Raw genomic sequence first — 27,232 nt, 5'->3', positions numbered from 1 at the left:
TCAGTCGCTCCACAGGGGGCGGAGCCAGCATTCTGTGGGGAAAGCCCAGCCCTATTCAGGACCCAGGTGCACTCCTCCCCAGCCATCAGCATGCTAATCTCCACACTCATCACCGGGCAGACCCATCCAGACTCCTGGAGCCAGGCTCACCAGCCAGCTCCAACCAATCACACGCCAGCACACTCACTGTACACGCACACCCTGTCTAGAAGTGGCACTTCCACACGAGAAACATGCATGCCGCATACATCATTGCGCAGCATTCAACCACACGAGTCCGCACATACCAAACTCGAGCCTGCACACCTCACGCATCAGAAACTACCAGGGACACAGACATTCCCCATGCATTCCAATGGGAGGGCAGGCCAACCTTACTCCACGCACTTAGAGTGCGCACGCACTTTCCACTGGGACACAGTGAAAGTGCGCAGAAACCAAAAATCACTACCACCAATTCACATTCACAAAGCAAAAAGATTTAGGGGTGAACTTGTCAGAAGGGCCAAGTCCAACATTGGGTTTTAGCAATATATCCAGGCCACAACGGCCTATATACAAATATAGAAAATCATAGGGTAAATTCCCATGAACAACAAAAACACAAGAACTTGCACGGTCAATCCCGACCACCCCCATACCCTAACTATCACCAATAAAGCCTTTAGTTAAGTACATCATTGGACCCCATCTCATTTCCTCATGTCTCAGCACCATAATCTATTTCAGCTTCCAGCTGGGACTCCACAGTGTGAACCGGGGCTAAAACTATACCTCTATAATCGTCCCAGCGCTGCCACTTCTTCTGGGGGTTTTGTGGGCATCCCCTAACCTGAAACAACACAACCTCCAGCCCTCCATCCCTCTCTTCCAGGTCCGTATTGATGGCGATGTATCAGCTTTCCACAATCTGGTTATATCTCTCTTCGCCAGCGTGAAACCTAGAATCAGCAGGTGTTTTTTATAACAATTGACTCCTATTCCCTCTGTGCTATGAAGCCGGATCAATGTAGGGTCCAGTGGGATCTCCCAGGAGGGGACCTCCCCAAGACAGGACGTCAGCCCCCGGCAAAAGCGTGTCAATGCCATGCAACTCCACACCGTGTGAAGGAAGGTGCCCACCTATACCCCACAGCGTAGACACAGGGATGAGTTAATTACACCCCCACACCCCAACCAGTGCCTAGTATGATCTGCTCTGTGTAAATACTTTAATTGGCTCAGGTGAAGACAGGATGAAATCACTGCTGCACGGGGCATTCAGGGTCAGTCATCTTCCTCGATTGTGTCTAAATCCCCTGATATGCCGGCCTAAGGGCACGCAGTGTGAACTATTCGTGATCAATGACTGATGAACTTGTTTTATTTTGTGAGTGTCCAAGTCACCTATCAACAGTTTGCCCTCTAATGGGTAAAACTCTGGCAAGTGTTGAAGGGCTCGCAAACAGGGGGATATGGCATGGCGTAGCTGCAGGTATCTGTAGAACTGGCTCCGGTGTAACTGATTATCACTCTATAGCTCCTGAAATGATTTTGACACTGTGCCTCTCATGACATTTCCCAACCTGGATATCCCTATGCCATCCCACCTTTGGAACCCTCGCAATAAGGCCACCTGTCGAACAAAGCGGCTCTCCCACAATGGGCTTCCTGTGCCAGTCTTCCCCACAGGCCCTGGGTACATGTTCTACCACTTCACTATGGCCTTACAAGTAAATTAAATGTGGCAATTGGGTGTAAACCAATTTTCCATGTTTAAGGGAGTGAGCACAAGCACTTAAGCATTGGTTGGCAGTGGTAAAGTGCACAAAGTCCTAAAAGGCAACAAAAACAAATTCCGCTAGAGGGGAGAAGGCAAAAAGTTTTGGGATGACCATGCAGAGAGGACCAACACTGCTCAAACAGTAATGTCATAGTAGTTCTAGAGGGTGTGAGCATGGTCCTTGATCTTGGTATCAGTCCATGTTGTGGGTAGGCCTGGGCGTAGTGTGCAAAGTTTTGCTACACGGAACTCCGCAAAGTTACAAAAAAAATGTGCAAAGTTCCACGAGTGGCAGAGTGCATTGCGAACTGCAGTTTGTGCTGGTATTCCTGCTGCTCGGGTAGAAATTCTACCCGAGTGGCAGCTCACGCTCGCAAACTTACCGTCCGCGATCACAAACTTACCGTTCATGATCGCGAGCGGGAAAAAAACTCCGCTGCACATCGCGAAGCGGAGTTTTCTGCACTCTGTGAGCTCCGCGGAGTGCAGAAAACTCAGCAAACACCGTGAACGGAGCGAAGTACACCGTCCAGGTCTAGTTGCAGGCCGCAATGATGCACACTCTTTACCTGGCCTTATTCATCCAGTGTCCACACAGTTCCTCCCTGGGGTGGGACCGCTTCCCCTTTGCTTGTTTTTTCATCCAATAGCCACAAGGTGGGCCTCCAATGGTGTTCTTGTACACCTGGTCTCAAGCCTCTATTCTGAGACCTGGCCATGACTCCATGTGAACCAAATGCTATATGCACCATTCCTGATCCTGGCTCTTTTGTGTTTTGGCGCACAGGTCTCAAGGACATGCTGCATATGATTGGGAGTCAGTGGAAGGAGCTGCAGCGACAAATCAAGCGTCAGCACAGCTGGATCCTCCTCGCCCTAGATGCCATCAAAGCGGAGATCCTGGCGACTGATGTATCCGCGGAGGACGTGGCCGGTGAGAGGAGCCCTGAGGTAAGGTGACGCGCCATCCTTTTCACTTTCGTTGGCTGTTTGAAGTCCTTGTCAATCAAACCTCCCCTCCTACTCGCCTTAGGGCTTGTACTTTCTCCCACTCCCCACCTGCGCTTTTCAAAAATGAAAACCAACAATGTCTTTCGATGAAACCACGAGAGAGCTAGCGCCGCCTCCCACACCTTCCAGTACATTTGATGAAACCATGAAAGAGCGAGTGTCGCCTCCCACACCTTCCAGAACATTCGATGAAACCATGAAAGAGCGAGTGTCGCCTCCCACACCTTCCAGAACATTCGATGAAACCATGATAAAGCTAGCGCCTCCTCCCACACCTTGCAGAACATTCAATGAACCATGATAGAGCCAGCGCCGCCTCCCACACCTTCCAGAACATTCAATGAAACCATGAAAGAGCTGGTGCCGCCTCCCACACCTTCCAGAACATTCGATGAAACCATGAAAGAGCTAGCGCCGCCTCCAAAACCTTCCAGAACATTCGATGAAACCATGATAGAGGTAGCACCACCTCCCAAACCTACATGAAATTTCAATGAAACCATGGTCCTATGTGTACTCATGGGGTGCAGGAGGTGGTGTGTGCCCGTGTGAAGGCAAGGTGGTGCCATGGTCCCATGTGTACTCACGAAGTGCAGGAGGTGGTGTACCCATGGGAGGGCGAGGTGGTGCCCTGGTCCCATGTGTACTCATGGGGTGCTGGAGGTTGTGTACCCGTGTGAAGGCGAGGTGGCGCCCTGGTCCCATGTGTGCGCATGGGGTGCAGGAGGTGGTGTACCCATGGGAAGGCGAGGTGGCGTCATGGTCCCATGTGTACTCATGGGTGTAGGAGGTGGTGTACCCATGGGAAGGCGAGGTGGCATCATGGTCCCATGTGTACTCACGGGGTGCAGGAGGTGGTGTACCCATGGGAAGGCGAGGTGGCGCCATGGTCCCATGTGTACTCACTGGTGCAAGAGGTGGTGTACCCATGGGAAGGCGAGGTGGCGCCATGGTCCCATGTGTACTCACGGGGTGCAGGAGGTGGTGTACCCATGGGAAGGTGAGGTGGCACCATGGTCCCATGTGTACTCACGGGTTCAGGAGGTGGTGTACCCATGGGAAGGCGAGGTGGCGCCATGGTCCCATGTGTACTCACGGGGTGCAGGAGGTGGTGTACCCATGGGAAGGTGAGGTGGCACCCTGGTCCCATGTGTACTCCTGAAGTGCAGGAGGTGGTGTACCCATGGAAGGCGAGGTGGCGTCACGGTCCCATGTGTACTCACTGGTGCAAGAGGTGGTGTACCCATGGGAAGGTGAGGTGGCACCCTGGTCCCATGTGTACTCCTGAGGTGCAGGAGGTGGTGTACCCATGGAAGGCGAGGTGGCGTCATGGTCCCATGTGTACTCACGGGTTCAGGAGGTGGTGTACCCATGGGAAGGCGAGGTGGCGCCATGGTCCCATGTGTACTCACTGGTGCAAGAGGTGGTGTACCCATGGGAAGGTGAGGTGGCACCCTGGTCCCATGTGTACTCCTGAGGTGCAGGAGGTGGTGTACCCATGGAAGGCGAGGTGGCGTCATGGTCCCATGTGTACTCACGGGTTCAGGAGGTGGTGTACCCATGGGAAGGCGAGGTGGCACCCTGGTCCCATGTGTACTCATGAGGTTGTGTACCCATGGGAAGGTGAGGTGGCACCCTGGTCCCATGTGTACTCCTGAGGTGCAGGAGGTGGTGTACCCATGGAAGGCGAGGTGGCGTCATGGTCCCATGTGTACTCATGAGGTGCAGGGGGTGGTGTACCCATAGGAAGGCGAGGTGGCGCCCTGGTCCTATGTGTACCCATGGGGTGCAGGAGGTGGTGTACCCATGGGAAGGAGAGGTGGCGTCATGGTCCCATATGTACTCATGAGGTGTACGAGGTGGTGCGCTGGTCCCATATGTGCACATGGTGCATGCTTTGAACAGAAGAGGGATCGACATAGAACCTAACTGACCCAGAGGGTGTGGGTGGCACCCGTCTTAGACCCACATGTACCCTTGGATTGCGGAATGAGCACGAGAGCCTGTGCCACGGCCCCATCTGCGGACAAAGAATGTGGGGTGAGGGTGGGACGCTGTTACATATCTCTGCAATACCAGTGGGGAACCAGATGGGGCGTGATGTCCTACTATAGCACCCTACATACACGCGGGGCGCAGGATGGATGGTGGCACCATGGCACAGCCCAAGGGGTGCAGCTTGGGCATTCAAAGCCATCCCCTTGCACTTCAATACTCAGAGCGGAGGAGAATCAACACGTCCCTCCTCAGTACCCCTGGGGCACCAGCGAGCGCACTGAGCCATTCGAGGACACACTGCAGATAAAACCGATATTTATGGATTATTACAAAGATGAATATTCGGGAGCTGCGCACTTGTTTTGCTGGCACAATAAATCACTCTAATCAACGCAGTCACTCAGCTCTGGCGTCCATTAACCGCTTGGTTACAGCAAATTAACAAAGAGAGAATGTGATTCATTATCTCATTGCACTTAATGAGTATCAGATGCATCGCCTAATTAGGGACCGGTCACCGCAGCGGGAGGAAGGTCGCCCACGCTGCTACAAATTCGCGCCCCCCCTCAAGGTCTGCGTCATCCCAAAAGGAACATACCACCCAATGCCACCATTTTAAAATATGGAGCGCCACATAAAACCGTCTCTAGTGCAAAACCTCCTGAGGGCAGCCATTTTAGATATGGAGTGCCACATAATGGTTTCTGCAGAGGAATATCCCTCAAGGGGCCCCATTTTGCAATGTGGAGCGCCACATAGTGGCGTCTCCAGGGGAAGCTCTCGAAGGCAGCCATTTTAAAAAATAGAGCCCAATGCCATGGTGTAGCTGCAGAAACATCTCCCAAGGGCGGCCTTTTTAAAATACGGAGCACCAAGCCATGGTGTCGCCGCGGGAACATCTCCCAAGGGGGGTCATTTTAAAAATAGAGCCCCATGCCATGGTGTAGCCGCGGGAACTTCTCCCAAGGGGAACAGCCATGACAACGTTGGAATTACCCTGCACTGCCATTACAACTCCGGAATTACAACGAAAGTCGTTACGACGACTTTCGCTGGAGGGCGCTGTTGGATAGGGACTAGTTTAATTTTCTATCCAACACCTTCCCTACTGCCAATGTGGGCTGGAGTTGGAATAGAAAATTAAACTATTCCACTATCCAGCGCCCTCCAGCGAAAGTCGTTGTAACGACTTTCGTTGTAATCCCCGCGTTTTAATGGCACACATGGTAATACCACGCGTTGTCATGACATACAACCTCTCCCAAGGAAGGCCATTTTAAAATATAGAGCCCCATGCCATGGTGTAGCCGGGGGAACATCTCCCAAGGGCGGCCATTTTAAAATATAGAGCACCATGCCATGGTGTCGCCGTGGCAATATCTCCCAAGGGTGGCCATTATAAAATATAGAGCACCATGTCATGGTGTTGCCGCGGGAACATCCCCGAGGGCGGCCATTTTACATGTGGAGTTCCACAGTATAGTTTCTCGAAAGGAACATCCCCCAAAGGCCGGCATTTTGAAAACATGGAATGGCACATAATGGTGTCTCCAGGGGACATCCCCCAAGGGCAGCCATTTTAAAATATGGAGCGCCACATAATAATTTCTCCAAAGGGCATCCCCAAGGGTCCTCATTGTAAAATATGGAGCACCACGTAATGGTGTCTCCAGGGGAATAACCCCCCCAGGGCTGCCATTTAAAATATGAAACTCCACATATTTGTCTCTTCAAAGGAACATCCTCAAAGGCCACCATTTTTTTTTAAATATAGAGCATCGCACAATGGTGTCGCCAAAAGAACAGTTCCTTAGGTCTGCCATTTTAAAATACGTTGCGCCACAGAATGGTGTTTCAGGGAAGCTATTTAATAACAGGATTTTAGTTGCCACTAGATTTCAAATACTGAACACAGACCCCTCTACACCGACATATATTCAAAGTTATACCACCTACTACTCAATTAACTTAGTGTTATCCCTGGTGAAACTTTAAACCCTGAAATGCTGGCTGTTCCAACACTGAACATCATACTGCAGGCTCACAACCCACTGAGCATCATAAAACAAGGTGAAGGCTGCCTCCACACTGCATGTGCAGAGTTCTGACCCCATAACTTCAAACAACCACTTACATCTCCCACTAAGATTCAGATAAGATGAAGATGGCCCTCAAGGGGTCTTACCCCACCCCCACTAAAACTCGAACGACAGGTTTCACACCCCTAAGTCTTGGAAAATTATGGGTTTTAGGTCCCACTAAACCTCAAATAAAAATCTTGCAGCCCCCACGGAACTTCAAATAAGGTTCCATTTAACTTTGCATTGTAGTGTATAGATATCTATATAGCGCTCGGTCACCCTACGGGTAACCATAGGAATAGTGCGTTCCATCTCCCTATAAACCGGAAATAACCGATATTTAGCCCCAGTAGAACTCGAATAGGAGGCTTATTGGCGCCACTGAACCTGGATTAAAGGGAGACACCCCCACTAAACCTGAGAAATTTAATTTACACCACCCATCCCATCCCATAGAGCAATGATATGATGTTTCCTGCAGCCTTCGCAAAGATCTGTGGGAAACCTTCCAAAGTTTCTCTTGTGGGCGAGTGTGCACCGGAGAAGCTGCAGAAAGCCACAGGGGCTTCCCTTGTTCCGCGCAGTGAGGAGATCGTAGTCGGAGCAAACCCAGAGCAACTTGGCTTGGGGGAAACAGGTCGAATGGGGGTGGATTTAGGGTGCAGAAGCCCAGGAGTCTACAGGTTATCCCTTACCTTCACCCCGGGTTCCCAACTGAGGGCTAATATTGCCCAGGGGATGCTGCAGGGTCAGTCATGGGTGTCTGTGGGGCTGTTTTTCTGCACGGTGTCCCACACTGCTCAGAACGAGCCCTGCGTGTACTCCTTTTGCACCATGGCGTTACATGTTTTAAAATGGCGGCCCTTGGAGTGTGTTCCTTTGAATACCCCCGTCCTTATGAAATGTCCCCTGAAGACCCAGGTGCTCTGCATGGAATGCTCTGGTGATGAGCAAAAATGCGCTGATTTGTAACCACTTGACTGGGTTCACACAGGTAATGTCGACAGTAACGTGGCCACCGCGCAAACTTCGCACAGTAGAACTTCTATCACCCTCTAAGTCTCATACACCATAGTTCTATCACCCACTGGGGTGATGACCCCTCTAAATCTCAAGCAGCTGGTCAATGTGGAAATAAAGGGCTTTATCCCCTTCAAACTGCACGTTATCCCCTTCAAACTGCACTTAATCCTCTTCAAACTGCACTTAATCCTCTTCAAACTGCTCGTTATCCCCTTCAAACTGCACTTTATCCCCTTCAAACTGCACTTTATCCCCTTCAAACCGCACTTATCAGCAATATAGCCCTAGGTACACCTATGCATGACCCATTACAAGTGTTTGAGTCAAGGCTTCAACAGATGCGTTTTGTTGAAATATGAAAATTATGCATCTGTTGGGGGATTATAGGGCAGGTGCATTAAACCCACCTGCCCTATGGATGGGGGGGGGGGGGGGGGGTGAAATGAGGGACAAGCCTTGTGAAGAGACAGAGCTGTCCTGAAAGGCGGGAAATGGGCAGGTTTGGGGGTTCGCCCTGCAGGGATCCGCACTGCTTAGTCTGTCAGAACCCCGACACAGGCTCCGCCCTGGGTACTTCCGGTCTATCCACACCCCTCTTCAGGCTGCAATCAGGGCGTGTGTTAGCCACCCAGGAGTGAGTCAGACCTGCTCATGTATAAAGAGTGACACTGCCCCAGTATGCGTGGGTAGTTTGCCTGCAGCAGGCTTCAGAGGATGGAATGAGCAGTGGTGTGACGAAACTTGAGGGGACCCCCCTGCAAAGTACATGGAGGCCCCCCCTCCCACCCTGCCTACGCTCCTGACTCAATTAGGAGCTCTCTGACATGGGCACGGTGCTGGGGGATGCCCCCCGGAGCTCAGTGGCAAATCCACCCTCCCCCTCACTGCGGGGGCTAATGTTACACTACTGGAAGTTACACCTTTCTGCTCTGCAATGACCCCAGGGGCCACCACACCAATATATATTCTTAATATAATAATCCTCTGAGCATGGATACATATTTGCGTGGCGGCCCCTGGCAGGGATTTGGCGGCCTCCGGCTCTGTTCCAATTCCAAAAACCCTGACCCCCCCCTCTTCACCGGCCTCCGCGCTCCGCCCCGCCCGAACCCCCTCTTCCAGGGCCCCTACCTACGCTCCCTGCTTGGGCCGCCATGAGCCTAGAGCCTCCCCTGTGCCCACAATGACTAGTCCGGCCCTGCTGAAGGCACTAGGGGGGCTAGCTGCAGCGAGCTGAAGTGTTCATTGGAACAGCCAGCCCTTGAGCCCTTTCCTGAACCCCGGGAGTGATGGGGCGGGTCTAAGGTGCAGGGGAGGGTCGTTCCAAGCTTTGGCCGCCAGGTGTGAGATGGAGGAACGGACAAAGAGCAGCTCCATGTCAGTCATGAATGTGTGAGCTTGTGCAGGTGTACACCACCCCAAGGCCAGACCCTCCCATAGACATGAGGTGGCGGCTCGTGGTGTGGGCGTGCGGCCTCCCAGCCCGCCCAAGTCCCGGCTGCAGAAGCCGATAAGCCTCTCGCGTCAGAATCCGATGTTCCGGTAGGTGGGTGAGGGGGGTGGGTCCTGGTGGCGTTTGATGTCAGAGGCGTAAGTGGATTTCTGCCTTTTGAAGTCGGCTCTCCCAGCCTTGACATTACTTTAAAGCGGGGCACGGCGTGAAATCGCCCGCGGAGCTTCGGTGGCGGGCATGGACCACCACTAGGCCGCTTTTAAAAATAAACTCATTTTTCAGAGAGAAATTTATACCAAACTATTGTCGTGAGCGTTAGTTTGGGATGTTTCGTGTCACGGCATCAATACTTTCGGACAGCGTGACGGTGATGTGGCGCGGTCTGGTCCGTCCCTGCGCCTGCTGAGAATTAATCATTTCATTCCTGGAAGGGAAGCCTCTCGCGTTCGTCTCACCTGATTTTATTCCCTCTGACTTTACATCTTCATCTGTCGCTGCAGCAGGTGCTTGGAAATGAGGCTCCGCTTCCTTTTGGCGCGTGTGTCGGGGGTGTGGCTGATGGGCTTCTGTTAGAGAATACCAAGTTTCTGTTCCAGGTCTAACTATACAGTCTCAGAATTGGATTGCAGTTATGTAACTTGTTCCCCTGTAGGTTCGGCAGTCATAAAGCGCGGAGATACTCCCCTGGGAGTCTATTCTAGCGCTCTACAAACACGCAAAATAAAATAAAAATAAAAGTATAAAAATATCGGAATGCAAATGTTTCATGGGCAAAAATTTGACAACCAGCATGTGGCAATTCGATTTAAAGTTGTACACTAAACATCTACGTACCTTGACGATATATGTCCTCAAATTACCAGTGTGACGAGTAACATGAAGTAAACGTATACATAGCTATATACACTTACCATTACAATATTCTGGTGACAGTGCTTTTCATAGCCGTGTTTTTTCAATAGCTGTTCTGCTGCCACGCCAGTGGGCGTGGCTTGTCTCTTTCCACACCTGTGCCTTGAATGGATGAAATACTGTCAGTGTGTGCTTTGCTGGGAGTGTGAAAAAGCAGAGATATGAGCACGTTGATGCATTCTCCACCTCCTGCAGAAAGAGCAGAGATTGGTGAATGTCAGTGGTTTTTGTTGTTGTTTAAAATGCGGTATTTACACTGACGTCCTCACCTGACTTTAACATAACTTTAACCTTTAGGTTTTTCAGTGAATTTCTGAGATTGTTTTTAAAATGCAAAGTAAGATATTGTTATCACACCACAATGTAATGTCCCTTTAACACCTTTATTTGAGAGTTTGTGTATATATATATATATATATATATATATATATATATATATATATATATATATATATATATATATATATATATATATATTATATTCCTACATCTCCCTGGCATTCATTTTTTGGACCGCGTGTTACCCACGGTGACGATGCAAAGTTTATTTTGTAAACCGCGGCCAGTGCCCACAAGAATCTGTGGAATTAGTTCAACTCATGATCAGAATTCGACACAGGGCAAATGTTAACTGGTTGGTCGGGAATGCTTGTTTATTTATATATATATATGTATAGGTATATGTATATGTATATATATATATATATATATATATATATATATATATATATATATATATATATATATATATATATATATGGTAGTTGTACAGGGTGAACCTCGCCAAGACGCAGCAGGGTGCATAGCCAACGACACAGTGACAGTGGTGGCTCGTGACATTTAAAAGTGGTGGGGCGTAAACTTTGTGGGAGAGCACCCTGGCGAGCGCAGCGAGTGAGCTCAAACTTTTAAAGGAGGGTTTGGGGGGGCGTATCTTTAATGAGATGATGGCATCACCGGTGTGTAGGACTGACATACTTTTAATGAGACAATACCTTTACCTATGTGACAACTAGTGCCTTTACCCCTGTGACATATTTTAAAGAGACAGTACCAGCTCAGTGCTCGGCTGTCATTTGTTTAATGGGACGATACCAGCACCTGGGTGTAGGACGGACAAACTTTCAATGAGACAGTGACGCAGAAGGGCTGTATTTTAATGAGGCAGCGCTACAGCCTCTGTGCAAAACTATTATATTTCTAATGAGACAATACCAGTGTTACTCTTCGATATTGCTGTTGTGTAAATCACACAGTAACAACAATATTTGTATGCAGCACGTTTAGTCACTCAGTAATTAATTGCGCCCCCTCTTTTAGAACCTGAAGTGATAGAATATACGCAAACCCAATACGACATTAAAGAATACACCTCATGATGAAATACAAAATACGAGATCGCACGCCTTGCGGACAGACCCTTCTGAAAGACTGCATCTGGGCATGGGTGGGATTTCTCCACGAATCATCAAAACGTAATAACTGAGAGTCCTTTTCAGACACACCCCTTCAGACATATTAGTACTTCGTTAAACTTGTCCCTGGCCGAGGCCCCTCTACTGGAGACTACAAGAACCAGGCACTACAATTAATTCATGGCCAAGGCCTTAGAGGGACTGTCAAGTGATGCCCTGATGCCAAAACTGGAGAACAACGGTATCTGTACTGCCCCCCCCCCCCACCCCCCACAAAACCCCACCTGAGCTCGTGAGACCAAGATTTTCAAGCTGTCTCAGGCTTTCTGAAGGAAGCACTTCTCCAAGCCAAAAGTCACTACACAATCAATGACAGGTGTTTCAAACAGCCTAGTCTCTGTCTCCATCAACGTCCAGCTCAGGCGGTGACCATGATGGGTGCAGAAAGGTGAGAAATGTCTTTCATACGGGACAAGACCGCGAAATGTTTCAAAACACATGGGAATAGTAAATTCACGAGGACGACAATGCACTGGTGACGGAGCGTGGAGGACAGACTGCACAGGTGTGACGCGACCCTGGTGGTACACTGCACAGCGTTGACAGCGCGGAGGTGTCTCACTGCACGGCACTGATAGCGACGGGTGACACTGCATGAGTGTGACACTGTGCACTCTCCTCCCCTCCTCCCTCTAATCCGCTGCCTGACACTGCACCGTACTGACACTGCGGGGGTGAGAGTGAGACTGCACATAGTTTACACTACACGGCGGTGACAGCATAGTGAACGACATGGCCTGGGGATAAGTAACACAGGACAGCGTTGGCACTGTACTGGGGTGACTGCTCCGCGGTGACACAGGACTGGGGGTACACTGCGCGGCGGTGACAGATAGAGCACGGTGCTATCAGAGCAGGTGCTGACAGTGGATGGAGTCACGCAGTATGCGGTGACACTGCACTGGCCTTCTGCACACACTCCTTGTGGGCTGCTTTCTTGACACTGCACAGGGATGGCATACCAGTAGGGTGACACTCGATTCCGGCTGCACAACTCTATGGTGACACATGGGGGGATAGACTGCGAGGTAGTGACAGCAATCGGGTACATTGCACAGGGGTGACACAGGGAAGGGATAGCACTGCACGCCGATTACACTGCGCGATAGTGGCAGCACAGGCAGTTGCGGCTGGGGGGGGGGGGTCGTGCGGGGGCGGGGGGAGATTTTGGTATTAAAATACATTTTAAAAATCCTACCTGAGGTCCTGAGCAGGTCCGTGCCACCCCAGGTCCGTTGGCGTCTACAGCCCCTCTCATCCAATCCTGGTGCTGCCAGCAGCACCAGGATTGGCCCGGAGGCAGCGGGACACTGTACTGCAGAGCAGGCGACAGAGGGTGTAGCTGGCTTAATTTGGAGACCTCCGCCTGCGAGGTGGAGGCTGACGCAATGACAGTGGCCCCATCCCCTTCCAAGGGCAGGGGTCCCTCTGCATGAGACAATCACACAGTGGCGGCTGGTGACATTTGAAAGTGGCAGGGTGTAAAATTAGTGTGGGAGTGCACCGCAGCGAGCAAGCGCAGAGAGCGAGCCAGAACAACTAAAGGGGGGATTCAGGGGGGTTCGCCCCGGAGAAATTTCTGGAAAAAGAGCGAGCAAACTCGGACATCTTAAGGATTTTGGGGACCCTGGGCCAAACATATTTAGGGGGCCCCGGCCCCTGTTAGGAACAGCTTTGAGTATATGGTTGGGAGGTAAGTAATCTAGCGTGTTCCTTGAACTGCTCTGCTCTTTCAAGCTAATCTAATGAAGAAAAACTCCAATCTCCGCCGTTAGGAAGCTGCTGCCTTTTTCATGTATGGCGTGGGATGTCGCAGGCATGGGTGTACGTTGTCCCTCTTAGCTCCCCATGCCTTCATTCACAGCCATTTGCAAGGGATAGCAGTGAAGCAGTTGTTTTTGCGACCTCGTGTGACACTTTGCAACCCAACTAGTCTGTACATAAGTTACATTGCAAAATAAACAACAGGTCGCAAAACAGTCAGTGTGCAAAAAACGGAGATAACTTTGCAACCTGACATTAGTACGTGAGACCCTTAGTTATTTCAATAGTACCTTTGCAGCCTGTCAGAGGACCGATTTTACAAAGACCCCTTTGGAATGTCAATGTTACCGATCTCGGAAAGTGTAAAGGCTAAATCATCCCTACATGGATCCAGCCTAGCAACCTCAAAGTAACACCGTGATATCAGCAGCCAGCGTTTATTTCATAAGAATGCATTCTGTTCATTCGGTTGAAACTCACCCTGTCACGTTTTTAGCAATTGAACAAATAAACTACGGTTACAGATTTTAAACAATGTACATGTTCACAAGACATATTTGAAGGTTATTATGAATAATATGCTATTTTTTATTTGACACGTAATCTGTAGCTTACAATGACTGAGCAAAGCGACTGCTTCGGAGGGAATCGCAAAATGTGTATGCATCATCTATAACACGGACGATAAGGCCACTAGGTGGGGTAATACATATGCAGCATGTATATTTGACACTGACGGTATATTCAGTGTACAGAACTCATTAGGCACAACTCTCAGCACTGTTGTGCGCACCTCACAGCTCAACGCCACCAACTTGTTAAGCGTTTGCCTCCTCAACGATACCTTCATTCAATGATTCACATATATCCATGCCCTCATACACAGAATTTCACAAACGCCACGATTTGGAAAGACGTCACGTCTCGAAACATAACCATCTGCAGTTGAGCAGTGGTGGACAACTAAACACCACACATGAAAGGAAAGCAACAGATAATGCCCTTTGGCACATTCATCTGCACCCATAAAGCCCGCACTGATCCATAACCACAAAAGGGTAATGTCCAATGTACTCAATCAATCAAGTGGCATAATCACGACCGAGTGCAGCAATACATTTCCCTCAGAATATTGTCACAGTCTTAAAATCACAGGACAAAAGTCATTGTAAAACTTAACTTACCTTCCCGCCTTTAAGTTGGTTCCGAGACAGTCCCGACTCCGTCCCGCCGTCTGCATTTCGAATTCCCAGGGTGCTGCTCGTCAACAGGAAGGCTGCAGGCAGCCTCCCTCCCCTCCACCGCGGCGTCTTTGATTGGTGCGGGCGCCTGCCCCAACCGCGTCGTTTCTCTCTGTATGCTGCAGCATACACAGAACAGGGAGAGTGGGAGGTGTTACTCAAGGGCAGGGGGGGAGCAGCTTGCCCGCTGTTGTTAATACTGTCTGTTTGGGCAGCCTCTCAGGCTGACCAAACAGACAGTATTAACAACAGTGGGCAAGCCGCTCCCCCTGCCCTCAAGTAATACCACCCACTCTCTCAACCAGGAACTTCTGCTTTCTCGCCGTGCGAGAAGGCAGAAACAAATGGTAGTTATTACCGTAATAATTACCATTTGTTTCTGCCTTCTCGCGCGGCGAGAAAGCAGTGAGCGGTGCCCAAACGCCCCCATGGACGAGCCGCCACTGCAATCACAGTCTGCCTACCTGAGAGAAGGCCCCAGGGGCGAAACAAACACCCTCACAGCCCCCGTGGAAGAGGGGGGCCCTCAGCCTTGAGTAGGTGAAGGGGCCCCTCAGCTCCTCCGTGGAGATCAGATCTGTGAGAGGCTCTGAAGCAGGTGCAGGGTCTGCAGCCTGCTCTGAGCCCCTCGCTCTGACCCAGGACTGAAGAGAAACAATGTTTCAAGTGACATTGTTTCTCTTCAGTCAGAGCCACGAGCCAGAAAGAGGAGGGTGTGGGGGCCCCAGAGAGAGCAGGAGGCAGCACAGAGCACTGGGTGGGGGCCCCAGAGAGAGGAGGAGGCAGCACAGAGCACTGGATGGGGGCCCTCAGAGACAGCAGGAGGCAGCACAGAGCACTGGGTGGGGGCCCCAGAGAGAGGAGGAGGCAGCACAGAGCACTGGGTGGGGGCCCTCCGAGACCGCATTCTCCAGGGCAATGCTCATGTGAGAAGGGACGAGGCAGCAACATGGTGGCCTCAGGTAAGCCCTCTTGTTAGAAGGCACACTACTTTGTGTCTGCCCTCAGTCAGGCGTGTTTCATAATTGAGCTCAGTGTGCCAAGTTGTGTGTGTGTTGCTCTGGTTGCAGATGAGAGGCGGGGACATTATAGTGCGAAGGTGGCTGGCTGTTCTGGATGCCTGGGGTCTGGGCTCGGGCGCTTGTTCCCACCTTCTTATATATTTGTTGACACAAGTACTGATAAAAGGGTGCTGCGCTGCAAAGAGGGTTGTGTGAATCTTAAGGCAAAAATCACTATATTTGTTGAAGACGTGTAGAGAGAGAGAGTGGAGAGAGAGAGAGTGGAGAGCTTGGAGAGAGAGTGGAGAAAGAGAATGGAGAGAGAGACAGTGGAGAGAGAGTGAGACAGTGGAGATAGAGTAGAGAGAGTGGACAGAGTAGAGAGAGAGAGGGTGGAGAGAGAGGGTGGAGAGAGAGTAGAGAGAGAGAGAGAGTGGAGAGAGAGAGAGAGAGTGGAGAGAGAGTAGAGAGACTGACTGACGGACTCAGAGACTGACTGACTGACAGAGACTTACTGAGGTAGAGAGATAATGACTGACAGAGAGAGAGACTGACGGACTGACAGAGAGAGAGAGAGACTGACAGAGAGAGGCAGAGACTGACTGAGAGAGAGAAAGTGACTGTCAGAGAGACTGACAGAGAGACTGATAAAGAGAGACTGAGCGAGAGAGAATGACTGACTGAGAGAGAATGACTGACTGAGAGAGACTGACTTGACTGACAGTGACTGACTGACAGAGACTGACTGACAGAGAGAGAGAGAGACTGACTGACTGAGAGAGACTGACTGACTGAGGGAGAGAGACTAAGAGAGAGAGAGACTGAAATACTGACTGACTTAGAGAGAGACTGACAGAGAGAGACTGACTGACAGGGAGACTGGGAGACTGGCAGAGAAAGAGAGACTGACCGACAGAAAGAGAGAGACTGACTGAGAGAGAGAGAGACTGACAAATAGAGACTGACTGACAGAGAGAGAGAGAGAGAGAGACTCACTGAGAGAGACTGGCTGACTGTGAGAGAGAGAGAATGACTGACTGAGAGAGACTGACAGAGGGAGGGAGAGAGAGACTGTCTAGACTGAGAGAGAGACTGACAGAGAGAGGGACTGACAGAGAGACTTACTGACTGAGAGAGAGACTGACCGAGAAAGGGAGACTGACTGACAGAGAGAAAGACTGACTGACTGAGAGAGACTGGCAGAGAGAGAGAGACTGTCTGAGAGACTGACTTAGAGAAAGGGAGAGACTGACTGAGAGAGAGACTGACTGACTGAGGAGACTGACTGACTGAGAGAGAGAGACTAAAAAACTGAGAGAAAGACTGACAGAGAGATACTGACTGACAGAGAGACTGACTGACTGACAGAAAGAGAGAGAGATAGAGAGACTGATAGAGAGAAAGAGAGACTGAATGACTAAGAGAGACTGAATGGCAGAGAGAGAGAGACTGAATGGCAGAGAGAGATAGACTGAATGGCAGAGATAGATAGACTGACTGACAGACTGACAGACTGACTGACAGAGAGAGAGAGAGAGAGAGAGAGAGACTGTGATGGAATTGGGATCACAGTGTGTAAGAAGCTATGCAATGCCTCTTAAGATTGCTATTGTCTACTAATAAAAATGTATTATAAAAATTTGCTCTTTGTAGTTACATCGGCTTTTGAAATACTGCATTGTCGCTTTGTCAAATGTTTTAAAACGGAAACGAGAAGGAGCAGTGGATGCACTTTTGTCAAAACTGAACGATGAGTGGGCCCGATGTTGTATATCATGACTGGAGTCTACATCAGGAAACCAACCTAGGATTGGGCAAACTTCCCCGGCGTACTGATGGCAGGGACCCTGTAATGAATGGACCACCACCTATGATAGCCTGCTTGCAGACCACGCCCAACCTTTAACTCCACCATCCAGTGTTACTTATAACGACTGTATTGGGGACAGTGGGTTAACAATCGCCCTGCATCCCCTGCAGTTTGGCGGTCGCTGGCCTGAGAGCTCTAGACTGGCACGGAGGATGGGAGGGGGGCCCCCTCCATGTAGTTTGCAGGGGGGCCCCTCCAGTTTCATTTCGCCACTGGAAGGCCCCCAAACCCCATCAGAAACCAGCGAGGGGCTTTCAGGGGCCGCCCCTCTTCACGGCTCCAGGACACACAGCCTCTAGCCCTCGTCATCACAGGGGCGCCAGTCTCAAGGTTACAGCGCCCAGAAGGCCTGGGTTGTGGAGAGTATGCCGAAGCTTGGACACGTGGAGCGAGATGGCGAGCTGGGTTGTGGTCAGTGACAGACCCACGCACGTGACCAGTGGTCAGTGTGCGCTGCCGCTGTGCGCTCACTAGGGTGGTGAGTTCATTGCACGGACAGCACAGCAGCAGCACGGCGGAACGCGAGATCGGTAGCACTGTGGGGGAAGAACCACGGGCTCCGCTGAATGCTCGAGGGGCGGAGGCGCCTTGAAGACAGGTTGGAGGCGCTCCATAAAGAGAAAGACTACTTTGTCCTTGTGGTTCACCACCGCCAGGCTGACACGTGTGTATCAATACACGACAGACCCACGCCACGAGCAAGTTCTCGAAAGCCAACAATTCTGTTTTGAGTCTCCCTCGCCCAAAGAAAATTGGTGCCACTAAGGCTATTTTAAAGATTTTTAAATTGCAGTGCTCACCTGTCGCCACGTATGGGGCGGAGGTTTGGGGGTCGGGAAGCAGCCTTTGTATCCAAAGGGAGGAAAATCGCTTTTGTAGAAAAGTGTTGGGTGCACCGATTTCCTCATCTGATTTTATCTGTCATAGTGAATTAAATCTTCCTTATATAAGTGATTTTATTAGAGCAAGACCAGCACTTTTTTGGATTAGAATCTGGAGGAATGATGCTGCCGTCCTCACACAAAATATTATAAAGGACTGTTTAAATTGTGACCATGGAATGAAGATTCCATGGTTCATAGAAGTTTTTAAGTCACTTCATGAAGTTGACAGAGGTACTTTGTTTACCAATCCTATGACAATTGAAACAAAGGATAAAGCCGAGGTTCAAAACGCACTCTATGCACTTTATAGTAATGAACGGATAGGTAGCGAATCCCAGAAATCAAGTGTTATGAAATACATAGGAAATGAATTGTGTAAACAAACTTTGCCGCCTTATCTCTCCCTTCCCATGCCCAGTTGGGAGCGATCATTATTGTTTCGTTTAAGGGCGAGTACAGTAAAAATTTTGTTATCCTTTCCTCTGGGGTATCTCCATAGTGCTGATTTCATTCCATGCCCTTGTGACGGTGTGAGTATACTGGATGATCTGCACTTTTTATTTTTCTGCAAATTTTATCTTAGATTCATTAAATGGTTTTTAACACCTTATTTTAAAAAATACAGACCACTCACATTGAAAGAATCATATACAATGCTGATCACTTTGGACAATGATGAACTAACTTTTCGCACAAGCACTTTCCTAAGATCAGCCATACGAGCGCGTAAGACGATGGAAAATCCTTGAACATAGAAACTAAACTAGTCTCAATGGTGCCATTATGAAAATAATATAATGAAATGAAACTTATTGTATAGTCTTTGTATGGAAATTAATATTATGTTATTTTGAAATGTTTTTCTGTATACCATACTTTTAATTTGTTTGTACATATATCTAAATGAATTGTTGCTGTTATCGGTACTTTTATGAATTTTATGAAATTCGAATAAAGGTCTTTTGAACTTGAACTTGAATACACGACAGACACCGGGGTTTTTATTTTATTTATTTGTTTACATTTGTAATGCGCACAGCTACCCAACAAAGGGTTTCCCGGCGCGACAGATCCCAATAGCAATGTGGTTACAGAAAACTAGATGTTAAAGAGCCATGTTTTTAAGGCTTTTCTGAATTTGATGTAATTCGACTCAGACCGCAGTGTATGTGGCATTGAATTCCAGAGAGAAGGTCCCAGGAATGAAAAGGACTTGCCACCCATGCGTGACAGTTTGATCCTTGGAATTTCAAAATGATTTGCCGTGGAAGACCGAAGAGATCTGGAAGGGCGGTAGGGGCGCACCAGGTTTTGCAGTTATTTAGGAGCGGTGTTGGTGGAAATCCTGTGCATAAAACATAGAGATTTGAATTTAACTCGGTTTTCAATTTTTAGCCAGTGTAGCTTCCTGATGTATTTAGTGGTTGGAGTAGAGATGGGAATTTTACAGAGTAGTCTGGCTGCTGCATTTTGCACTGATTGCAACCTGCGGACAGTAGCTTTGTTCGCCCCCAGGTACAAAACGTTGCCATAATCTAGCCTAGATGTTGTTATTAGGGCATTGACAACTGTTTTCTTGGTGTTTTCAGGCAGCATCCAACAGATCTTTTTTAGCCATTTTAATATGGCAAAGCAGGTGGCTGAAGTCTTTACCGCTTGCTGATGTAAACTGAGTGAGTCGTCAATAATGACACCCAGGTTGCGAGCATGAGTAACCGGGGTAGGGGGGGGTGCCCATTTCAGTTGGCCAATGTTGGGGTCCCCAAAGTTCTTTCTTTTTGCCCAACACGATTAACTCGGTTTTTTCGCCGTTAAGTTTTAGGACGTTTTTTTGCATCCAATCGGCGATTTTACAGAGTCCGAGTTGTAGGGTGGAGGAATTATCAGAATCTGCAGCTGATAAAGAAAAAAGCAGCTGGGAATCATCAGCGTAGGAAAACATTAAAAGCCCTGTTTCCTCCACTATTTTGGCCAGGGGGCTCATATACACGTTGAAAAGCAACGGACTAAGAATAGAGCCCTGTGGAACTCCGTGTTTAAATGTCATGGTATTGGAGCAGGCAGTTTGTGAGAAGACCTGGAACGTGCGGTTTTCCAATAATGATCTAATCCAGTTGAGAGCTGCCCCACGGATGCCCAGGGAGTGGAGTGTTTGGGCGAGGACCGCATGCGACACGGTGTCGAATGCCGCGCTGAGGTCGAGCAGCACAAGTGCCACTGTTTCGCCTTTGTCCACCATGCGGCGGATATTTTCGTTTACCCCCAGCAAGGTAGTTTCTGTGGAAAAGCCTGCACGAAATCCCGACTGGTGGGATGGTAATAGGTCATGAGTGGTAATGAAATCAGTGAGGCAACGATGTACATGTTTCTCCAATATTTTTGCAAAGGTGGGCAGCAAGGATATTGGGCGGAAGTTAGCTGGCAAATTGGGGTCTGCGCCAGCTTTCTTCAAGAGCGGATGAATCATTGCATGCTTCCATTCACTGGGTACAAATTGTTCCAGTAACGAAGCATTGAGAAGATCAGTGATGGTAACCAAGACGTTGCTGTTAAGTTGCTTTAAGACTGAGCACGGCAATGGGTCTTTAGGTGAGCCAGATTTAATAGTTTTTAGCAGCCTTTGAACCATATCAGGGTTCAGCAAGGGCCAACTATCAAGTGTGACAGAAGATGCATTAACCGGAGTAGAGCAATCCGGAATGCCTGGGGCATTACCCAAGGTAGGTGATGCACAGTTTGGGGTAGCTTCAGTGGTTAACTTATATTTATTAGAAGCCTGATTAATGTCTTGGTGAATTTGGTCGACTTTATTGATGAAGAAGGCAGCTAGTAGGTCACATTGAGTTTTATTAAGTTCAGGTGGGAGTTGAGACGCATTAGAGCCAGCCAGCTCTTTTACTAGCTTAAAAAGTGTTTTGGAGTGGTCTAAGGCATTTGTGATTTTTGTGCAGATGAATTCTGCTTTAGCCTTGCTACACTGCTTTTGATACGCTATTAACTGAATTTTGTATTTTTCCTTGATTACAGGTGAGTAACTCCTCCTCCATTGACGTTCAAGATTTTTACATCTAGTTTTTTCATTTTGTAAAATATCGTTGAACCAGGGTGCCACGTGGGAGGGTCTGGTGTAGTAACTACAGGTCTAGGGATCTTGGCCTCTTCTGTGTCAGGCACAAGCGGGGGCCCCTCTCCCCCACACACCTCCACCTCCTCCCCCCGTGCCCCTCCCAGCTCGCCCGAGCACCCCCCAGGCTCCCCGGAGGAGGCGGCTCCGGCGGGGTAATGTATTCACGGCTGCACCCCAGCCCCCCCAGAGCCCCCGGGCCTGCTGTCAGCCGGCAATCCATTATCTTTAAACACACTCCCGGCCGGCCGTGCGCATCCTTCCGGTGCGCAGGGGCTGCGCTGCGCCTCCCGACGCACATAAATGTTTGCTCTGATTGCGCGGAACAGATGTTCCTGTTGTTTCTCTCCTGAATTATTCTATCCGGGGCTGTAAACTTTTAATGCTAGGGGCGGCTTCCGGGCTCCTGAACCGTCTGCCGTGTAACCTTCGAGGCGGTGTCTGGGCAATTAAGAGCTAAGAATGGGGGAGCGGCGGGGGCTGCGCCCCTCCCTCCCTTAGCACAGCTGGAAAGGTGGCAGGGGGACGAGCACCGGGGTCCTGATGCACAAAGCATCTTGTGAACCTAAATCGAACTTAGCTGCGCAGAACCCGCACTATGTGAGTGTAACAGGCAGGCGTGTGTTGCAGCAAGAAAGGCTTGTTTTACGACAGTGAGTGAGTCCTGCCAGACACAAGGCAAGTCCTGCGTTCGGTTGGGGCAAGAATACCTACTATCCCTGATACTTTATTTGACTCCTACAGTGCTTTGAATCATCAGGCAACAAGCGGTGCTATATGAAATACGAAAAAATCAGTAGGGGTGGGTGCAACTCGCAAAGTTTCACTGTGTGGAATTCCGCGGAGTTAATTCCATCAATGGGCGAGAAAAGTGCAACTCGCGCTGCAATTCAGTGAAAATCAATGTGAAAGCAACATGCATTGCGTAAGAGCGCGCAGCTGTTCGAGTTGATTTTGCTGCAGTTTGAGTGGAAAATCTACTCGAGCGGCCTCAGATCTACTCAAACAGCAGCCGTCTGGCCATGACCGCTCGTAAACAGCGGTGATCGCCCACATTAGAAAATCACGCTAGGGGACACCAAACCTCACTCGCTCTCGCCGGCTCATGTCTTCTGGAGCCTCACAGGAGAAACATTCTGCCACATGGCGATCTCCAGAATTTGAGCAGAACTCCACATTACTAGTGGCCAAAATTCCGCCAAGTCCACGGGCAGAACAGAACATTTCGCCCACCCCTAATGTATAGGCTCCTAGGATGCACGGGTAAATGTGAGTTATAAATTAAGGGTGTGTGATTGTGGTAGTCTCAAATCTCGCAGCTGCGAGGCCTCCGAGATGCAAGGGCCACCTCGCAGGGTCAGAGGTCAGCCTGCACGTGTGGCCTCCTGTACAGAATACGGGGTTTTTGGCGTTGCGAGTCGCAGCCCAGCTCTTGGGAGGAAGAGTGAAAGATTCAGAAAAAACAAGCTTGACTATTACAATAAAGATGGAATGTCCAAGCAGGATTATTCCCTGGACAAAGGGGTAACACTTTACGAATACTTCAAGCGTGTTAGTAAACACCACGTCTGATGAACTCGCCATTAACGGCCACACAGTTATGACCACAACTATGATTTCTATACAAGTGCCTGGCCCCGCTCGAGTCCGATGAGGGATCTCTCCCAGCACAGAAGGGGTTAATGTATTCTTTGGGGTCGACCCCATGGTTAGCTCACGCGCTGCCCACAGCACGGACACTTTTAACATGGGAGGCGATGGGGGTCCCCACAGGACTTTTGGACCTTTAGGACTTATTTTTAGAAAGTTTCGGCTGAATTTGAAAAAATAACCCCTGACATTTACATAATACCGGGAGAGCCGTGACGCGGGACCCCTGAACCAAGGTCACCTGACTTTTGGAAGAAAACTGCGCAAGCGCGCGCGTCCTTCCTTCGGGGCTGACCGCGTTTGTGTATGTGCAGGTGTGGGGGGGGGGGGGGGGGTCACATTAAGCCCCCGTGACCCCTAAAAAGCCAAGGACGTGTTTGAGGGGAACCTGGAAGTGTCCTAAGGCGCCCGGTACTCAATCAATTAATCAATCAAACATTTGTAAAGCGCACTACATACCTGCGAGTCTCCCGAAACTAAAGAGGGGGCGCCAACGCTTTTAGGAACCTTGGATTGTGCAGATTCACGTGCGCCATACCTCAACATATACACACATTATACACAAAAGCAAAGCCTCTGATAGAATGGTTCTATATTAGTTCAGTGTCCTTGAGTAAACCCAGGGGTGACGTCATGTCTACATAGGTAGGTGAAAGATACCAACAAGACACAGGGTTTTACAACGAGCGCGCATCGGAGCGGACTCTAAGGTCGTTCGTATATAAAGGGCAGAGATCACCTTTGTGCTTCATGGGAAATGGATTGAGAGGCCTGTGTCACTTTACTAAAGGGTAGTGCACAATGCATACCCATCCCACTTAGGATGAAAAGTGCTACGCAAACAAAGGATGGACGGAATGCTGAATATGGGGTGGGTATGCCCAGGTGTGAGCAAAGAACGGGTGGATGTAACCCAGATCTCTTGACTGGGGGTGAATGTATGATCTATTTAGCATTCCGTCCGTGTAGCACTTTTCCGTCTAAGTTGGCAGGGGATGCCCAGACGTGGGCCCCATGCTCTCCATGCCACTTGATTCAAGCTAGCCTGGCTGAATAGGGGTGAAACCCCAAAACCGGTCCCATGATGCTTGTTTCCAGTCCAGGGAGGACCTCGCCTGGCAGTTCAGGCTGGACTGTTCCCATGAGGCACAGGGTCAAGACTGATTTGCATATGGCTGGGTCTAAACTGGGGTGGCATGGTGAGCAAAAGAACGAGGGATTTAACCCAGATCTGTTGGCGCCCCCGCTGCACAATGCAAGCTCACTCTGAGTGACAGCGCCCCTGCTGCACCATACAAGGTTACTTTAAGTGATGGCACCCCACTGTGTTGGCACCCTCATTGCACAATGCTAGTTTATTTTGTGATGGCACCCCCACTTTAGTTTAACGTGATTTTTTCTTTTTATTGTATTACTTGGTCCCCCTAAACACCCCTCGAGCCACAAAAAGAACCACCTCAAGGTTTCCTCTTTTAGTGGGAAGTTTATATTTTTTTCTGAAGTCCCAGTTGTCGCGTTCTATCACCTGCACACCTCCTGGAAAGCACATGTGTGCTGATGCTCGCTCCCTGCAGCATCTTTCATATATGGGTGTCGTTGTGCCAGAGGGCAGAAACTTCTACGAAAAATTGCACTTTTAGCGTCATCGGTTCTAGTGAACTGTCCTGTTCACAAGCGAATCCGCCTGCAGGCCCTGATCTCGCAGCGCGCCTAGCAGCTCACCTCAGGGGGGTCCGTGTCCTGGTAACAAACACTCCTACGTCATAGCTCCCTTTTGAGATATTTGGACTTTTCTCTGATGAGATGCTGAAGGCAGACTCACCTGCCAGGGCGTTCAGTAGATCCTGGTTCCATGTCACTTGCTTGGCTTGCCACTGACTCCGCCCCAGTCCGGTGGTCTGCGGGTATGCTGCTGGTGGAGAGAGCAGAAATGGAGGGATTCAAGGGGCAGCGGGACATCTTTAAATCTTTCGTCCCATTGGCTCACCAGTTTCAGAAAATGGCGGCTCCCCATCCACAGCACATGACCGAGGTGGTCAGGGTATGAAAGGGTGTTAGGTGGGAAAAAAACACTCTTGAGAATTTCATGAAAAACCATTTCCGGGGGGCCGATGCCACACAGGCCGAATGACATTCCGAGTTTCTACATGATATGTTGGGCTTTTTGTACGTTGTCCAAAGATGACGTACTTATCCCAAAAACCTTATTGATAGGCAGGCAGATAAATCCGTGGACTCAGTGCACCAGTTGTATCTTTTCATAAAGAGCTTGATGGCTTCTTGGTACTTGAAAGGGGTCTCCAAAGTACTTTATCGACAGGAAAGTTTTTCAAACCTCCTGATTTCCCTCGGCAAATTCTGCAAAGCTCCCCCTTTACATTCACTCACGCAAAGTTTCTCTGATGTTCACTCTTATTGAACTAATCTGCGATGAAAAATATATGCTGAATTTTCTCTGCAAGTTTCTAATTTGTGAAGTTTTACTCTGTGCGTGGCTTTGGACTGGAGTGCAACTGTTTTTTTGCAAAGTATATCTTACGTGGATATAGATGCCGTAAGTTGAAAAATTCTTGACTTGCTAATAAATGAAGCAAAGCGCTACATTTTCAACTTTAGAAAAGTTGCCAAGTCTTCTGTGCCCCTAAACACAGCCAGCAGAACCCATCTGTGCAGATTTGCACCCCACTAGTGATTGACTGTAAATGGGGAGCAGCACAAAAGCAGTCAGGCTTAACTTAGAGGTTATGTGTAAAGTATTTATGCAGCACAAAAACAGTCACCAAGTGAATACACAACACAAGAAAATCCCAACTCAAGTTAGAAAACTAGAGTACATATTAAGAAATAAAATGACACAAAAATGAGCAAAATCCAATCAGTAGAACTGAAAATGTTAATTAAAAAAGTTTTAGGTAAAAATAATACAACAATCACACAAAGGCACTTGTGGTGATCTGGTCGTGCTAAGGTGTCGGGGAGGGAGGGGGGTCCGGCTGACCGTGATGGAGTCTGAGTCGGATACTTATACCAGGTTAGTCCTCTTGAAGAGTTATCATCTTAAGACCAGCGCGAAGAGGTCTGTTCTCGTTGGAGGGGCCGTGAGGAGCAGCTTTTGGCACGAGGAGCCGGCCGAGTATTGCTGTAATGCGAAGAGCCTTTGTTGCGGAAGCTTCAGGTTGGTTGACCATTGAGGACGGTCACTGCAGGCACGAAGTGCAAGTCCTGCTGGCCCTTCACGTGGGCAGATGTTCCTGAGCAGGAAGAGGTCACTTCACAGCCACGAGAAGCCCCAAATTCAGGATATTCACACTTTCTTCAGGAGATGGTCCCACTGATGTCCGCCAAGGGTCTCGGACCTCGAGTGGCTCCTCTTTGGGATCATGACTGGGCCTGGGCAGAATTCGCAGAGTTCGAAGTGACAAAAGAGGGGGAGTGCGTTGCCTCATGTCGTTTGCACTGATTTTAAACGCTGGTGTTTGTGTTTTTACAGCTCGAACAGCATCACGCCCTTGCCAAGAGGGCGCTGCTTCTTTCTGCTGCTCGAGTAGAAGTTCTACTCCAGCTTCAGCTTACTCAAGGCGAACAGAAGGTTCCTTTACATGAGCATCAGCGACCATCCGCAACAGCCTGCGTTGGGAAATCTCGCTGGAAGTGGTCTAGCGTTGGACTTTCCTCGCTCGCACTTCCCAACTACCCGTTGGCGAGCGAGAAGAAACTCTGCTCCATTAAGCGGAAATTTTTGTAACCCTGTGAGCTGATAGGGCTGCAAAAAACGTTGATAGCGGAGTTCACCGCCCAGGTCTAATCAGGACTCAGTCCAGTAGAGGCCGGCAGTGGGGCTCAGGCAGATCCAGGAAGGTCCAGTTCGTGGTGGTCAGCTGGGCAGTTACAGAGAGACCGGTGCAAGCTTGTTGTGTCCCTGTAGTTCACACAGGAGGTCAGCCAACTGATCACTGGAGTCACTCAGGGTAGCCTGGGATCAA

At 49.5% G+C, this 27,232-nt stretch overlaps 1 protein-coding gene across 1 annotated transcript in view; it reads left to right on the top strand.

The window, feature by feature from the left end:
- The window catches only part of AKAP6 (A-kinase anchoring protein 6), a 593,433-nt gene that overhangs the window by 278,461 nt on the left and 287,740 nt on the right, over positions 1-27,232 (top strand). The window contains exon 6 of the mRNA XM_086936952.1: positions 2,550-2,713. Coding sequence (XP_086793078.1) covers positions 2,550-2,713 — 164 coding nt within the window. The remainder of the gene's footprint in view (positions 1-2,549; positions 2,714-27,232) is intronic.

This window comes from Lissotriton vulgaris, chromosome 9, assembly GCF_964263255.1.
Source record: "Lissotriton vulgaris chromosome 9, aLisVul1.2, whole genome shotgun sequence".
Lineage (NCBI taxonomy): Eukaryota > Metazoa > Chordata > Amphibia > Caudata > Salamandridae > Lissotriton > Lissotriton vulgaris.
Note: the sequence above shows the minus strand (reverse complement) of the source record. Positions and strands in the feature narration are given on the sequence as shown.